Source organism: Thunnus albacares, chromosome 12 (genome assembly GCF_914725855.1).
Source record: "Thunnus albacares chromosome 12, fThuAlb1.1, whole genome shotgun sequence".
Classification (NCBI taxonomy): Eukaryota; Metazoa; Chordata; class Actinopteri; order Scombriformes; family Scombridae; genus Thunnus; species Thunnus albacares.
The window spans coordinates 15569708-15587504 of NC_058117.1; the positions used below are offsets into that span (position 1 = coordinate 15569708).

The window sequence follows — 17797 nt, forward strand, 5'->3', positions numbered from 1 at the left end:
ACGGGTTTCATTCGGGACTCAACGCTGGACTGGTTTCCGCGCTAATACTGACCTTTTTTAAAGCTGAAACAGTCGCTCAATTGACGGAAAATTAATTTACAGATGTCTTGACCCATCGATTTAAAATAGTTGCCAATTGGTTACAGCTTGTCAGTTCTGAGGATTTTGTGCTTTTCTCTGTTATAGATCATTTACAACTGAAAACCGGACAAGACACCCAATCTGATGACGTCATCTTTGGCTTTTTTTTCACTTTTTTCACACCGACATTTTAAACACCAAAGGAATAATGGTGAACAGAGAAAATCAGCAGATTAATACACAAAGAAAATAATTGTTAGTTGCATTTCTACTGATTTTTAATGAGCAGACTGTGTATCGGACATGATGTCACCAACATCTTACATTAAAATAACTCCTCGTAGTGCCATACACAGATTTTAAAGTTGGGGGGGGGGGCACTGGTATGAGAGGTTGAGCTACTGGGAGAGAAAAAAGATCTGTGCAGCCGTAACACATACAGCACACTGTACAGCAGCGTTGTCACATTTTGTAAAGCTGCTACTTTTATTTGAGAATGAAAGTTCTTGACTTTGAAACGGCTGCTAGCAAAACAATCTCATCACAAGGGCCACTGTTGTTCTGGAGCTTTTGATCGAATTCACATGATCCTCCTCAGCAGATGAAGTTGCTCCTTTGTCTTCAGAAGTCTTTCCAGTGCTCAAAAAAAACAATTTGATTCTGTGACAACTGAGCAACTCCACTTACAGAGGAAGATCATGGGATTTGATCAAAAACTCCGGGATAGTTACTCAGTAGACTTTGTGGTCAGATTGTTTTGCCAACTATTATTGATTATTGATTTAGGTGTTGATTTTTGACACATTTTGGGCCCTAATTTTAGGTAAAACAACCATTTTAATGTCCATATGATCATATTCAATGATGTCATTTTGTGATGTATATTCCCAAACACTTTGAGCCACAAACCAGCACATACACTGGATCTGAGGTTGTATATCATTTAAATGTCACAAAATCCTGTCATATATTAAATGCAGGCTATACATCACTGAACAAATCAGGTCAAATTGCCACTGCACTCTTCTTTTTTTTCCTCACCACCTAATTTTGGGGTTTTTTGTTGATCTCAGACCGCAGTCATTTCCATCATGTGTCCTGTTGAATGTGTTCACACAGGATTGCGGATGAGTGGCTTTAAAAATATAAAAGATCACAAATAAATCAGCTGCAGTGGTTTCCAGGACTGAAGCTGTTACTGTATCTTGATCTTGGCTGCACGGCGAGGAGGAGGAGGAGGAGGAGGAGGAGGAGGAGGAGGAAGGAGGGGGGGATAGATGGGATGTGACACCGCCTTGCGTTGATGACGCTTGCCATCGGGAGACATTTGGACAGCCTATGTAACCCATATACCGAGCAACAAATGGTGCGCCTGTGCTGGAGACCTAATGCTGGAGTTAGGAAGATGCTCGCGGCGACTGCGTGGCTTTAATGCTCCACTGCCAAATCTGCAGCACGAGGACGGACCTGAAGCGCGCGGTATATCATCTGTTGATCGGATTGGAGACAATTAAGCGCATTATCATGAGCCGCCGCGGCCCGACTTCCAGGTAAGATACCGGAGTGTCGCTGTGAGGGGAAATAATTGCACAAGCTTCGTCAGAGCTGTGAAGGTGCTTATAAAAGGCAGAGGGGCTCTTGGCAGCCACGGTGTTTATCCGATGCAGGTATGGAGCTATTGGTATGCAGATGGAGACTTCAGAGGTTGCCAGGAGACCCGCTGCGTGCTGCGTCCGCGCCTCTTGTGCGTTATTTTCTCCCCCCCGCCCCCCCCCTCCCATAATTGCAGGGCTTACAGGCCTGCACCCATCAATGGCGGGGTGATGTGTTATTCAGCCGTCAGCCTGTCGCTTCTGCACCATTTCCAGAGAAAAAAAACAACTCATCAGCACTGCAGCTTCTTCCTTTCATGCAAGAGGCAAGCTCGGAGCTGCAGGTCTGCGCAGTCACACTGGCTTAACCTCCATCCCACTTGTTGGTCCTATAAGTCACATCTCTGACCCTGGGGGTGTTAGATGAAGCGATACTCCTGTTAGACACGCTGTTAGTGTCAAAAAGGCGCACCGCAGTCTGCAGGGAGGATACAAAATTATCCAAACAGCTCACGGAAAATGATTTAAAGCAACTTCATTACATTTGCAAACGCTGCTGCAGCTGCAGGTCTCATCAGGATAAATGAGGGCTGGCAACCAGCACGCTGAAATGTGAGTTGTTGTTGTTTTTTTTTTTAAAAAAAAAGCAACATTACACATTTAACAACTCCAGAGAGGCTAAATCATGTGCAGGTGAAGTGATAAGAGAAAACGGAAATATCAAGGGGAACAGACTCATGTCAAACAGACCATAAGGCTTCGTTTTTTATTAATTAGTCTAAAAGGGTTAGAAAAATGTCCCTGAGCTCAAGGTGACATCTTCAAATTGCTCCAAAACACAAAAAATATTCAATTTACAAAGATATAAAACACTGAAAAACATAAAATCTTCCCACTTGAAAAGCTGGAACCAGTGAATGTTTTGCATATTTGCTTGATAAATGACTGTGTTCATGAATTATTTGTCAAGTGACTAATGAATTAATTGGTTGATGAACTAATTGTTTCAGCACTAAAACACTTATTCCATCAAAAAGCAATCACGCGTTTAAACCAGATGGCAGGGATGTGACCTACATACTGTATGCTGGTTTCCAGTCTGATGGGAGGTGAGATTGGATGGAAAAGAAGAAAAAAAACATTGTATTTCTACATAAATTCACATTCAAGTTTTGCCTTTTTCTTTTGAAATAGTGGAGAGTTTAATCTGGTTGCTAAAATGATCCAAAAGTAAAATTACTCTTTGAAAGACATAAAACATGTGGGGACGAATACAAACCAACAAGGTTGAGGAACGTTGGTCTACAGTGTGTAGGATACTGCTAACTGGCGTGCATTTTAATATAAAACACATTTTTAACTGTTTCTTATTTTGTCTACGTGATTTATGTCTGTGGTGCTGAAACCCGAGTGTCTGGGTCTCAGGATGGCACCGCGCGGAGCTCCACACGCTGAATATGTGCCGCGTTTATCAGTGTTGAGCATGAGTGACGTCTGCGGAGCTCACAGGTGTGTTTTGTCGCTGCAGCTTTCCTTCTGAGGAGCGCTTGAACATCACCCGGGCTGTGGGAGCTGTTTGCACCTTCATATCACCACCTCCCCGCCTGCCTGCCTGCCTCTGACACACATTTACTGTCATTTCTGACTTTATCTTAAGCATGAGCCTCCTCTCTCTTAGCTGCTTTGGGAGCCAAGCTTCTTAAGGATATCTGTCAAGTCATGCACGCGCTCAGAGTTTTGTTCAGGCAGCATGTTTTCTGCCTTCCTTCCTTCCTTCCTTCCTTAAAAACATGACATATTCCAAATATTTAAGATTAAATTATGCACGTACATCCAAACCAAAGAGGGCACGTACAGGACTGAAAGTGAGCAAATGTAGAAATAAACAAATATACAGCTTGCACAGTGCAGGGCTCCGTTGTCCGCTTATTATTTATTGCACCAAGGTGACGTTTGGAGCACCATTGCTCTTCATCAGACTCAGAGCACCACTGCTCTTCATCACACTGAGCCTGATGCTTGAAATGTCACCTTGGCGCAATAAATAATAAGTGGACAATGGAGCCCTGCAGTGTGCAAGCTGTTTATTTGTTTATTTCTATATTCTTGTACTGCAGGCACAGATTTCACTGATGCTCAACATCTGCTAGGTGCAGCCAAACGTGCATTTGTTTTGGACGTGGAGTTAGTTAGTTAGTATCACTTTTAATAGGGATCAACGGCTTTGAAGTGGCTGGAGCTGCTTACCAGAGCTGGTCACGCGCCATATGTTTGCCCGGTCGCATGGAGACTGTCACCACTGCCCTCGACCCCAACCATTCTAACCGGTTTCACCGGCTTACCGTGGCTTTAGCATCTGTGCAGTAAATTTAGGGCATAGCTGTTTGCTCGTCTGCCTGGTGGTTTAAAGCAGTGAAGCCCAAGCTGTGACTTTTAGTTGTGTTGGTCTGTCACACCGTCTCTGCATGTCCACGATGAGGCCGAGATCCAGGGGTAGAGAAAGAAGGGAGAGACAGAGAGATGAAGAGGTAGGATGGAGTCCTTTTTAAACAGCCTAGATCTCCATTTTAGATGAATCCTTCATTTAGACAGGGAGGTTACAGCGGTGTGTTTGTCCTGTGATGTGTAGGCTATTTGAATTTGAGCTTTTCCATTAGATGCTATTAGAAGGTTTTTCACACAAATTGGACACAGCAAATATTGGATATTTTTGGGAATACTGAAACAGCTCACCACTGCTGGATACAACACACACATGGAGACAAAACAGCTGATTTGCTGTTTTCATGCATTCACACAAACAAGGGTTTTTACTAAAATCTTTTCTTTCCTGCAGGTGAAGTTTGAGGAGACTGAAATGATTCCGAAGTCAGGAAAATCTCCAGCAGATTCACGAAAAACCGTCGGCATCCATGAGTTTGCAGCACTTGCCAGATCCTCCTTAAATGGTAATAACCTCTTTCTTTTTTTGTTGTTTTTTTTTGTTTTTAACAATGTGATTAAATGTCTTGAATTACTACTTCAAATTCTGACGTCTCCCTGTGCCCAGGTATCTCTCAGGCAGTGAGGGACCATGTGACAAAGCCCACCTCGCTGGCTCAGGGCCGAGTCGCCCACCTCATAGAGTGGAAAGGTTGGCCCAAACCTGCGGACACGCCACCGGCTGCCCACTCCCACTTCAGCTCCTACTGCCATCTGACTGAAGGAGAGAAGGAGGCCCGGTTTGCTGCAGGTACTCATTACTTCCATTACTACCTTCACCGTCCACATCCAGGTTTTTATAGTTAAATGTTCTGTTCAAGCTGCAAGATTCAAGTCTAGTGTAACTAGCTGGTGTCTGTACGTCACTTGTGTGTTTGTGTCGGCATGTGCGTCCTCTTACTTAGCTTGGTTTAGCTCCAGCATCATCTCCCACCGGCTGTCTCCCACCTTCTGTCATGCACCTAATCCCCTAAAACTCCTGCATGTCAGTGGTCCGCTCCGCCCACTGCGCCGTCTCTCGGTTGACGGCTCGTCTTGGCAGCAGATGGTGGCCTATTAGACACTCTCCCAAAACACTTCACTGCCCACCAATGGTACAACAGCTCCTGTTGTTTTTTTCTGTGACTCATCCTCTCTGGCACCGGTGACATCGGCGTGGTTTGATCAACAGAGAGAGTTGAGAGAGAGGAGGAGGAGGAGGGACGAAGGGTACACAGTGACTCTACATAATGTATATTTTAAGGCTACAGCTTCACCTTTTACAGCCCGATCAATAACGTCATCCACCAATAACAAGTTTTCTTCCTGCTTAATAGATAGAGTTGAAATAATTAGTTGATCCAAACTACTATTTGGATAATTGATTGATAATTTGAGCCATTTTTCAAACAAAAACACCAAATGTTTGCTGCTACCACGCTCTTAAATTTATTTAGTTAGTTTTATATTCTCAGTTTATAACAATTTTGACCTTTAACCTTTGGCTTTTGGAAATTGTGATGGATATTTTTCTCAGTTTTTTGATATTTTATAGACAAATCATCATCATGAAATCGAGAAAATGATCTGCAGATTAATCAACAATGAAAATAATCATTTTCATTGTAGCACAATGGCCTTTTCTAACTGATTGAAATGAATGGGGGGGATGTAGGACAGGATTAAAACTACATAAAAAACATCAAATGTTCAGTAGAAATTAGTAATATGGAAGCAGATTAACTCCCAAAAAAGAGGTGTAAAATAAGGTTGTAGTATTACTCTTACCTTAATTAATACATGAATCTATGAATTGTCAAAGTCACTGGAAAAGTCACATACTCCTGTTCTCCTTGTGTTAGATATGTTAATTCAGTAGTTCCCAACATGAGGGTCGGGACCCCCACAAGAGGTCGCATGACAACTCTGAGATGATAAACATGATAGGAAAGCAGAAAAAATGCATCTCTGTTACAATGATTATTTTTTCAAAATTTTCTTCAATCCTGAAAGTAATCCACATAAGGATAAAACAAATCAATCTTTAGCTGAACTGGTCTCAGCTGGTAGACGCATACAGCCGCCAAACCAACCAATCTTTCGTCTTAAGGGGTCACAAGCCAAAAAGCTTGTGACCACGGAATCAATTAATTGGATTTGTTTTCCTGCCAGGAGTGGCTGAGCAGTTTGCCATCGCTGAGGCCAAGCTGCGTGCCTGGGCGTCGATGGATGATGACGACGAGGAAGACTCCAACGATGAAGACTCCCACGCCAACGGACAGACTCACACTTCCAGCCAGAGCTCAGGTACCAACATTCAGATGCTCATTTCATCTCATTCCACTCATCGTTTTCAGTTCTGCGTCATCACTGACAAAACGCCTCATCTTCCCCATCTCTCCCCCGATAATCCATTCATCCACCCCCAGGTGTTCTGACTCTTTGCTCCTCCCTCAGAAGCCACCACGTCCAATCCCATTTCAAGAGCGCCATGCCAACCTGAGGTCGACAGTGGCGAGCCTCCGCCCTCCGACTGTTCCCTGGGTTCCAGCAGCAGCAGCGGCAGCCTGATCTGTGGTCAACCCTCATCTCACAGTGACCCACATTCATCCCAGACCAATTCACTTACTTTACCCAGCGACTGCATGAGTCCATTCCAGGAGGAGGAGGAGGAGGAGGAGGAGGAGGAAGAGGAGGAGAGGCTGGGTGGTCACGAGGAGCAGCCGACTCCTTTGCAGGAGGAGCACAGTGAGGTTTGCATCCACCAGAAGCCAGAGTGGAGGCCTCGAGCAAGAAGCAGCAGGTTTGACTCCTGCTACTCCACCTCTCACTCTGAATCTCCAGGAGAGGAGGACGAGGAGGAGGATGAGGAGGAGGAAGGCAGCGTGTTTCAAGAGGTTCGGGTGTGGCACTGCAGCCCGAGAAGCTTCTTCTCTGACCGGGCTTCCTCTGGAGTGGCGTCATTCGATGAGGAGGAGGAGGAAAGGGATGAAGTAGAAGAGAAGAAGGAGGAGAAAGAGTATTTGATGTGATGTGTTGTCTCATCTTTATGTCTCTTTGAGTCCGTGTTGATTCTGGATATGACATAATCTATTACGCTTTTACTGTAAACCTTCTCTCCTCCTCCTCCTCCTCTTCTTCTTTCCCTCCTCTGATCATCTCTCCTCCACCTGCTGCCTTCTGTCTCTCATCCTCCAGGCTTTTCATGTACTGGTGTCGCTCCACCGTTTATCGCTGCTGTAAACAAAACATATATATATATATGTGTATATATATATATACATATAATATATATATATATGTGTGTGTATATATATATATTGGGAGAGTTCAACCAGAATGTAAAGCTGTTGTTCAAACTGAGTTTTGTACATTTTTGTGAAGAGTCGTGTCACTATTGAATTGGTTTTCTATGGATATTTTGTAGTGTTGTTTTATCCTGGGTCATGCTGTGTCATGTGGGTTGGGCTATGTTTGATACTGAATGTCTGAATGTCCTGCATATATATATATAAATATATATATATAAATATGATTTTTTTTGGACAAACGATTCTTTTGTCTTTTATCCGCCGACACATCAGGAAGAAACACAATCTCTCGACTTATCTTTTCAAGGTGTTTTTCTTTAAATTTAATCATTCACTCATGTACAAAAACATGTTCATGTTCTCTGAAAAATAACGATGGCTGTTGATTTCAAATGCATAATTCTCCTATGTACATAGCATGTACGTACATATCATCCGTGTATTTTCATATGTACAAAGCATATACAGGCCAGTGCCATATAAAGGGAGATACTACAGACTTATTGCTTAACTAGATACGCTGCCAATTAGCTTGTACACTCTCTACATTTAACTCCTTATACGTTATCTTATATGGCGAGCACTAATTCACATTCTATATGCAAACAAAAGTTAAGACGTTAATAAATCGTTGCACAAATGTTCACACAAACAAAAAAGTGTGCTGCGTGATATCACATAAGATTGAAATATGGCTCAAAAACTTTGCATGAAGCTTAAAATACTTACATCCATTTTGATATTTGACTCGGGTTGTAACAAGGACTCACACACACTTTTGCTCTACAACAGTTTTTGGACTCGTGGGGTATCACTGTGCTTCATAGGGTAGTTACATTTCTCAACATTGCATCGGAGACCAGGCTGGATTAAAGATACGTGTAACATATCAGGGTGTAAATATCTACAGGCCGCATACATGTGTGCGTATTTAAGTGTGTGTCTGTGTGCTCTGTACAACAGCCAGTATCTTCCTCCCATCTGAGCTCAAGTGTTGTTCCTTTATCATGCTAAAAAACACGTTAAAACACAGTAAATTCACATAGCAGATGATATTGAGGCAGTTCATACATGATGAAATATTCTCTCACACATGAGGAGACTGAAGAGACTATGTTGCCCTTATTGAATCAGCCCCTGTAAAGCCAAACAAGGCTACATGTGCAGTAAATTATATTCATGCTAATAATTACAATGTGCTTCACCATTATTTGGAGCCCTGTAGTACTACTAAGCTTGGTGGACCTTTGGAAGCTGCCTTTGTCACAAGTAATAATGGTAGATCCCAGCTGATAGTGGAGTTTTGGGGCTGATATGGACACTGATATTTGGTAGTAAAATTTAAAGAAAAATACTGCTAATGATATGCTGTGACATGTAACCCTGCCAGGACTGCAGAATGTTGTAAACAATGGAGTATGGGCAAACTAATGATGACTTTGTTGGTATTAAATCACCTTTACTGCATTATTACTGTAAATTTATTGCATATCAGCCGACATATAAACCAACACCTCTATATATCTTTAATAATAAAGGTCCTTAATTCTGACCCTCTGTTATATTAGTCCAGTGCTTGTGAATAGGTAGTTGTTTGAATTCATATCATTATGTGCTCATTAGAATAATTTTCCATTTCTTTGTTCTTCTGTGCTTTCTTCTCCCTCGTTCACTCCTTTTATTTTTACCGTCTCATTATGTGTATGTGACTTGTATTTCTCTCCTTGTGATGCCTGGATTCATGTTTACAGGATGTTAGTTTGGCATGAGACTCAAATGATGTTGGAGAGTCTAGATCGGACTTGAGCATGAAGGGAAAGTGTCAAAAAGTCTCTCTCTCACACACACACATACACACACATACACATGTAAACACACATTTAAAGAACAGGGCTGGTGATACTCCATATTTTACTTATTGTTAACAAATCCTATGACAAACTCAAAACAAGCAATGACTCAGTTCTCCTAACAAAAATTGTCTAATATATCTTATTCCTCTGTTCTATAGACCTCCATTAAAACATAAATGAGCCACACTGTTGCACTGAGTGATATTACAACTAATATGGGCATTATATATATGGGCAATATCCCACACACACAGTCCTGGTGCTGTAAATAATAACTAGTGCAACAAATGTGCATTAATTCGCAGCTGAAAATAGTCCCCAACAAATGCACTACTTCCTCCTGTTTGAGTAACATTCACTACAAACTACATTGCCCAGCTTTGTTAAGGGGACATAACACACTTTTTTGTGATTTTCTGCCTTTTTTTATACTATTATGATGTTGGATGTCTATGTTAAACTCGGTCAAATTTGAGGTGAACGTATGTAAAATTACTCCCTGAAAGTCAAAAGCCCAGGCTTCAGCTGCTCTTAAGTTATCTTAACTACTGACATGAACTGATGTCAGACCGTTTGCACGTGCCCACAAACAGCCATCTGTACCCTAGTCTTTGTTGCTAAGGTCGTTCCACGAGTTGTTTGCGTTGTCCACTCACATATATCACATTGAATTTCAGATCAAACGTGTACAGATGTATTTGAGAAATTTACATTTTGACAAAAGAACAAGAAAAAAGCGAAATCTTACTACTGCTGTTTGTTGACGTAGCTTCCAGAAGTCTGGAGAGGGGCAATGTCTGGAAGCTAACTAATCAGAAGAGGAGGGGGGCCTTAAAGAGACAGGAGCTAAACTGGCATGTTTCAGACAGAGGCTGAACTGAGGGGCTGCATAAAGAGCCAATATAAGATAAATATGGAGTTTTTTTCAATTGGAACTCATGCAAAGATATTCCAGTAGAGCCCCAGAATATAAATATAGACCTGGAAATGTGCATGATACGTCCCCTTTAAGGGAATGTCTCAGCCTTTTTCTGAAAACGAAACTACATATTTGTGAGTCGCTTATAAACATTAATGTTGTCAGTAGGAACCAATGAACAACAAACAGAGTAGGGAGGCCAGAAATTATTGAGAGATGGACTGAAGGCATCAATATGCTTCATACCAAGTACTTGTCAGATGGGTCAGATGTTCAGTGTATGAAAACCCCTCCCCCTACAGTTTTTCCACATCAGAACTGGACAGGCAACATAATTCTTTTAACTTTCCGAAACCAATAATCTGACAGTCACAATCACTTCACGCAGTGATGGGACAGGTGTGTGGAAGTGAGAAAGTAAGCAGGGTTTCAACTCTTTGTTTTCATTCTTTACACAACTATTTCTGTCACTTTTCATGTGAACAACTGAGAACAACACCATGAATGACTTTGAGGAGAGACCGTCCGAAAGTGTGCATCGTTCTTGACATCTTGCCCCTCTCTATGATGCCATTTTTTCTCCCAGTCTGTGTATGACCGTTCAGGACAGCCATAAACACTTCTGCCAATAGGCATCTGGAGCTCTACCAAGAACAGGCTGTTTTGTGTCTGTTTAATGCCCCTCTCTTCTGATTGGCTGACTGTTTTCTGAGTGATGCATGCCCAGGCCAACTACACGTAATAGATTGTAGCCTAGCCTGTAGTTTAGGTAAAACCAGGGCTCTGGATAAAACTCACTGGTAAACTGCGATGGCCACAGCTGAGGATAGTGTTATCCAACCTTTGGAAGGCTGTGCAATGACAAATTTGCTTCCTGACATCCAACAACTGCACAGAATTTACTCTGCTGTCTGTCTCTCCTCTGCTCTACTCCGTGTGTGTGTGTGTGTGTGTGTGGAGTGGCTAAGCCCCGCCCCCGGGTGAAACACAGAGAGCAGAGCAGAGGAAAAAAACCAGCGCGAACATTTATGACAGCAAAATGCAGTAGAGACTTTCACACTGAGCTGAAATTAAACAAGTGCACATAAATAGGTAAATAACATAATTAAACATATTTTGCCGTCCCTCTAAGGCAAACACTGAGCGTATAGTTGTGACAACACAACCTTACGGAAGTCCAAACGGCTTGTTTAAAGGCACAGTTTCTGAATACGGGCTGTGTGCATTTCTCTGTGGACTGAGCGTTTTGATACTTTCACAGTATTTATATAGCACCTAGACCTACTTTATATTTTAAAAAAAGGAAATCTCCCTTTCTACATTACGGGAGCTTTAACGCACTGTTGATTTTGGTATTTTCATGGAATTTGTTGACAGCAATAAAAATATAGAATAACTCCAGCTCCATCCTTTCAACAGGCATCTAAACAGTTTGAAACACAATACTAAGTTGTCACATCTACTCATGCTCACTTTCACTCACTCACACCAGAACAACGTTATATAAACACAGGTATCTAGGCTGGACTTAGGAGATGAGAATGACCTCTACAAATGTAAGAAACGTCAACATTCATGAGGCGACAGTATGGATCCCCTCTGATCATTCTGGTTGATCCTCAGTGTGGCCTGGGCTACCATCGCCCTCAGGTTCTGATTGGTCCTTGTTCAGAGGTGGACTCTCCTGTTCTTGCTCTAATTCATCCGGCTCAGGAGTGTGTATGGAGGGGTCATAGTCACAGCCCAGCTCTGATTCCTCGGTGTGGGAGGGGCTGCAGTCAAAAGTAAATTCAGATTGGTCCTCGGTGAACGAGGGGCTTTCCTGAAGCACCAACTCCGACGACTGATCTGTGATGTCGCCGGGGCTGGTTTCAAACTGCAAATTTGATTGGTCCGAGAAGTTGACGGGCATCTCTTTGTACGGGATATCTGGCTGGTCCTCCACGTCAGGACGGTTGGGTTCCCGTGGCAACGAGAGCCCCCTGTGACGGATGCACAGCTTGTGGAGTTCTGTCACCTCGGATACGCTTGTTGTGTTCCCACTGTCACGGAAACTGGCCAAAGGAGGGCGCACTTTCACTCCAGTCACTGTCACTGAGCCCTCTATGGCCTTACGCAGCTGGAGATACACAAGCAGTAGCCAGCAGGAATAAAGAAGTAAAAGACAAGAGGGAAAGAAAGATAAGAAGAGAGAAGATGAGCATCAGTGATCACACATTCTCATACATCTAAGAGAGAGAGAGCTTTAACAATACACACCTCTTTGAGAGAGACGACTCCAACCAGACGTCCCATGCTGGTCACGTAGGCGTGATCCAAACCCAGCAGAGAGAAGATGGTATGAGTCTGTGGAGGAGAAGAGATGGGTTATGGCCTGGAACCAGACTCAAATATAGCAAGTGTATTTGCTTATTGAATCAAGGTAAAGGAGAGTGTAATGCTGGGATCAGACGACACAATCTTTTTGTGTTTCAAAACCAAAGACTTCCCAATCTGTAGAAAGAGGGTGAGTGAGTGGAGGATGTGCAGAGGGTGACATCATACCCACAGGTGTGATGACACTTGGTATAATTATTGTGCTTCAGTGAGTCAACAACATGGAGCACATTGTAGATGTTGTCAAACTAGGCGAGAAAAAGCAAAAAAAAAAAAATTCAGGTGGAAGTGAAGTGTCCCAGATGTTGTATTGGTTGTCTTCTATGACAGATTACACTGGAAAAAGATCAGACTGTCTGTCTGATTGCGCCATTAACAGGCTGATATCGTGTAGTCTGATGTCAGCATCAGTCGCAAAGAAAATACATCAGTAACATTTAATGTAGTGCACACATTGATTTAAAGCACCATTCAGTCCCATGGCTGTGTACTTAATCAACATTATTAGTGCCACGTTCTGCACATTAAGCTGTGTGATACCAGAGAGGTCATTCTAGCTATGGTTACATGGTTGAAGCCCCAATGAAAGGACATTTTGAAACCACCTTGCCTGTATATTTTCCTTTTCTAACAAGAAACAATAACATAAATATTAAAAAACATGATCAGAAATTAAAGATAATAGGCAAAATACAAAAAGTTTGCACATTTTCTGCACATTTATTGTTAAATAATTAATATCTTGTGATAAGGAAAATTAGCTACCATGGTGAGAAAGTCAATTTCATTTCAAAATGAGTTCAGGGATTTTTTCGCTGATATTGTACCTTGTGCAGGGATGTTTGCTCCACCAGCTGGAAGGGGGCGGGGTCAATCTTGCAGTTCTTGAAATCCACCTGTTCATCTAGCTGCTGCTCCTCCCACTCTGCGATCTGGGATGAGAGGTATGACGGTGCTCGTCAGAAATCACATGGAACGATCACAAGACACTGAAACTTTTTTACCTTTTTATATTATATTTTTTTATATTTTGTGCTAGTGTGGGTCTCACGTCTGTTGGGGTCATGCAATCTTCTACTTCAGTGGAGTCCTGAAAAGACAAAATTCAGTTAGATAAACATTGTCCCCATAAATACACAAAAGTTATATACATTAAGTAATACTGTACACCAAACTCTATGATGTAAACAGAGTACCCACACATACGCATCACACAGCGGACAATCTGAGGGTACAATCTGAAAACTGTAGGCCAATAAATAATTTATATCTTAAAGATCCCCTCCAGACATGTTTTAAGATGTATATCAAATACTCTACTTTAAATAATAATTTGTGTCTGATATGGGTTTTCCACAAAAAAAGTTCAATTATATTGTTAAAATCCTTAAAATTGCATCTACTTCTTCTCCTTCATTAAAAATGCCAAATATGCATATGTTCATCTCAGAAGTTTAACTGACAGACGTAAGATGTCTCCTTATTCACCAGAAAGTCCATTCTCAATGTTTGTGCACTGGAGGCTTCAACTTTATATATCACACTTATGTAAATTGGCTTCCAAACTATTTGTGATGTCACACATCATGCTTGTAGGCCCACCCCTTAAATTGGATTTTCAATGAGCTCAGAGAAACTTTCCACTTTTCAGCAGATAAATGTGAAAACAGCCCTCTAGTGTCAACTCTGCACATACATCATTCTGCACAATGAAGCTCAAACATTCAACTGTAGGAACAAGAAAAAAAGCATATTTTTGAGTGGAGGAGGACCTTAAGTCTCCAAAGAGTTTCTAAGGTTAATGTAAAAGTTTGGTTAATGGGTCAAACAGAAAACACCAATTACACCATTAACTTTAAGAATCGACCATGTGAAATAAAACAACACGTAACAAATACTCCAAAACACACAACTACATACAGAACAAGTGTTTAGACTGAAATCTGATTGAACATTGAAGTTAAAAAGGACAATTAAACCTCAACCACTTTTTAAAAAACTCCACCCCTCTCTCTCTCTCTCTTTCTCTCTCTCTCTCGCTCTCTCTCACACACACACACACACACACACACACACACACACACTTTCTCTCGCTCTCTCTGCAAAGCCACTCTAATGCTTTGGTTGGTGCACCACAAATATTTTGGTCCAGCACTTACTACGTGCGTGTCGCAAGGCAACGGTTACTAAGCAACAGTCTCTAGGCGGCAGACAATCTTACCGCCATGGAGATCCTCACACGTTTGGGCTTGGGCTTTCTTTTTTCAGGAGGAGCCGGCCCAGCCGGGCTCTTCCAGTCCAGGAGAGAAGCATCAACACAGCACAACATTAACACAGCGTCAGTGAAACTGGACAGTTTTACCCCCTTACATGGTGTCACTGCAACATTGGATCCCAGTCTGACTTCTACTGGGAGAAGTCTCTGCGATGTGAGCACAATGTTGCTGAAAGGGTATAATTACTACACCACAGATGGAGGTGAGGGCACAAAATCTGCACAAGAAACCCAATGTTAATACAACATTGGATGGTAGATACACTGCCAGAAAAAAAGGCTTTTTGAACACTAGATTTTAGCATTTTTGTCAAATGTTTGAGCCCTAATGTTGTCTTTATAAGAAGCTTTAAGGTCGAAAAAAACATCTTATTCCATACTGTCTGACAGTATAACACACTATTAAATAAGCTTGTTCTAGCTCTTCATTGAAGCTAAATAAGTGGTTTCCAAAATGGGGGGTGGGCCCTCATAGGGGGGCACAGAACCATTGCAAGTGTTTATGGAAAAATACACAGTACCAGTCAAAAGTTTGTCCTAACAGCATCTAGACTGAAACTGAAGTTAAACAGACCCTTTTCTCTGCAGACATTTGGACTTGTGAAACACAGGTGCAACTAATAACATTATTAATTGCTGCATTGCATTGCGACAACTGCTGGCTGTCATTGATGTTATTAGTTGCTCCTGTGCTTTTGTGTCTTTTGTGGATTGTCGGTCAGTCTACCACTTTGGTCCAAACTGAAGTATCTCAACATTTATTGGATGGACTGCCTCGAAATTTTGTACAAACATTTATGTCACACCTAGAATGATTTGCAATAACTTTATTAATCCCTTAACTATTCATTTAGTGCCATGATCAGGTCAAAATTGAAAATTGTCTAATAGTTTGGTTTATGATGAAATACATGCAAAATTAATGACATTCCCATCAGCCTCAGCTGTGATGTGTAATGTGTTTGGTGCTTATTAGCAAGTGTTAGCAAATTAGCTAATATGTTAAACTAAGATGGTAAACGTTACAACTGCTGAACATCACCATGTTAGCATTGTCATTGTGAGCATGTCAGCGTTCTCACATTCATATTTATCTCAGCCAAGTGCAGCCTCATAGAACCACTGGTGTAGCTTTAATGATAGAGGCCAAACTCTCCAGAATAGTCAAACTTGGCAGTGCAATGTCAGGCTGTAAACAACACTTGTTAGCTTATCACTATGACAAAGCAGTTGAATGAATGACAAAATCTTGGAGCATTCATGCCATCCATCCATCCCCTGAATCATTACTTTCAGCTCCTGCCTTCAGGGAGACGGTACAGAGTCTCCTGTGCAAAGAAAGAAAAATCTATAAAAAAATCATTCATCCCACAAGCCATACATCAGTTAAACCGGTAATTAATGGACAAGCCAATATTGATCTGAATCCCATGTACCTGGCACTTTACTTCTTAAATTAGTCTTAAATTATTTCTAACAATTTATTCCTTTCTTTTTTTTTACGAAATTGCATCTAACAGTGCAAAATGTTTTTTACTAACTGTTTTTTGTAACTTATGATGTGAATGATTTGTTATTGATGTTGATTGTCATGCAAGATGAAGACAAATTTCTGCTTTTGTGCAACAACAATAAAGTTGTTTTGATTGATAAAAGCAACCAATTAACAGAGCGCAGGGGCCTTAAAATTGTTTTTACTTCAAAAGAGGATCGTGACAGAAAGTTTGGGAACCACTGAGCTATAAGATGTTAGCACAAAGTAAACTATTTAAACCCATGATTTTTCTGCCTGCATCACTCCATCACTGTAAAATAAAATTCATCCTGACATATTTGGTAACTTTGAGATTCCCACTAGAATTTAAAACAAAGTTTTTTAGGTTTCAACACTGTTTGGCTGCACAGCATGAGTCTGTAGTGACCAGTCATTGCTGAGGTACTGGTGGACACAGGTTAAAGATAGATAAAACTTTTATTGCCACACTGCATGACACCAACGTATATTCTGAATCCACAACATTGATTGAGATTAAACCAAAAATGCTAATATGTAGGATGTTCAAAAACGTTTGACTGGCAGTGAATGTGTTGTGTAGTGAAGGGGGCAATGACTCACAGACGTTTTAAAACAAAAAGCTACGACCACAGCATGAGATCACACAGGAAAACCCTGCTGCCTGTGGGCGGATCCTGCCTGTCAGCAGCAGCAGCAGCAGGAGGAGGAGGAGGTTGACGGCATATGCGTGGACTCAGAGAGAGCACACACACCCTTGCATACAGTACGTGTCATACTCATACAGAGCACTTGCACCCACACATGTATTATATCCTTCTCTCTTCCTTGCTCTTGCTCTCACCTCCAGCAGCTCCTTGTCTTGGTCAGCACAGGAGAGGGTCTGAGAGCCTCAGAGAGAAAACAAAAAAAACTGTTTTTAAATTGGATTTGGATTCAGATCTTTTTTTTAATAGTTTGTTCTCATTAATCAATCTCCCTACTGTGTGTGTTTGTGTGTGGAAAGTGTTGGAAAGTACATACTATTTGGTGTCTCTGTGTCGCTGATGGCAGACACAGTTTTCAAGGCAGATTTCAGAGGAAGCTGAACATTGGAAACCACTGGGCTGAAGGAGGAAGACTCCTCTGTGGAGATCTACATGGAAAATATATTAACAAAAGGCAGCCAGACACACACATGCCCGCAGAAAACACAGAAAAGACAAATACAAGCACGTGCACATAAACAAACAAGACAGCACAGGTAAGGGCACAGACGACAGAGACAGAAAAGACACGTGTTAATGTAAATATAGAAGTAATGGAAATTTATACAGTTTGTAAACAGACACTTACCACGACAGCTGTCAAAAACTCCATCTGTGCCTTTACCTACTGCTACATGCTTCACACATGCTGTGTCTCATCCACTTTTAGT

The 17797-nt window shown here is 41.6% G+C and overlaps 2 protein-coding genes across 3 annotated transcripts in view; one reads left to right on the forward strand and one right to left on the reverse strand.

Moving 5' to 3' along the window:
- Positions 1 to 21: 21 nt before the first annotated feature.
- fam131a (family with sequence similarity 131 member A) lies at positions 22 to 9258 on the forward strand. 2 transcript variants are annotated; one of them, XM_044367122.1, is made up of 5 exons: positions 22 to 1631; positions 4510 to 4621; positions 4723 to 4905; positions 6306 to 6440; positions 6591 to 9258. In XM_044367122.1, the coding sequence occupies exons 2-5, from the start codon at positions 4531 to 4533 to the stop codon at positions 7163 to 7165; spliced, it is 984 nt and encodes a 327-aa protein (XP_044223057.1). In that variant the 5' UTR covers positions 22 to 1631; positions 4510 to 4530; the 3' UTR covers positions 7166 to 9258. The 2 variants fall into 2 exon arrangements, with proteins under 2 accessions (XP_044223057.1, XP_044223056.1); XM_044367121.1 differs by lacking the exon at positions 22 to 1631 and adding an exon at positions 3699 to 4201.
- A 2002-nt stretch (positions 9259 to 11260) lies between these two features.
- The window catches only part of clcn2a (chloride channel, voltage-sensitive 2a), a 39962-nt gene continuing 33425 nt past the window's right edge, over positions 11261 to 17797 (reverse strand). Inside the window, exons 19-25 of the mRNA XM_044368347.1 lie at positions 17404 to 17515; positions 17225 to 17271; positions 14814 to 14882; positions 13644 to 13682; positions 13420 to 13524; positions 12476 to 12562; positions 11261 to 12335 (exon numbers count right to left, since the gene is read on the reverse strand). Coding sequence (XP_044224282.1) covers positions 11820 to 12335; positions 12476 to 12562; positions 13420 to 13524; positions 13644 to 13682; positions 14814 to 14882; positions 17225 to 17271; positions 17404 to 17515 — 975 coding nt within the window. The 3' untranslated portion in view covers positions 11261 to 11819. The remainder of the gene's footprint in view (positions 12336 to 12475; positions 12563 to 13419; positions 13525 to 13643; positions 13683 to 14813; positions 14883 to 17224; positions 17272 to 17403; positions 17516 to 17797) is intronic.

What these genes read in the sequence shown, in the direction of transcription:
- fam131a (XM_044367121.1), top strand. Translation starts at nt 4,139, where the DNA reads ATGTCCACGATGAGGCCGAGATCCAGGGGTAGAGAAAGAAGGGAGAGA. An exon ending in AGAGACAGAGAGATGAAGAG is followed by an intron (nt 4,202 to 4,509) that starts GTAGGATGGAGT and finishes TCTTTCCTGCAG; the next exon opens with GTGAAGTTTGAGGAGACTGA. An exon ending in GGAGGCCCGGTTTGCTGCAG is followed by an intron (nt 4,906 to 6,305) that starts GTACTCATTACT and finishes TTTTCCTGCCAG; the next exon opens with GAGTGGCTGAGCAGTTTGCC.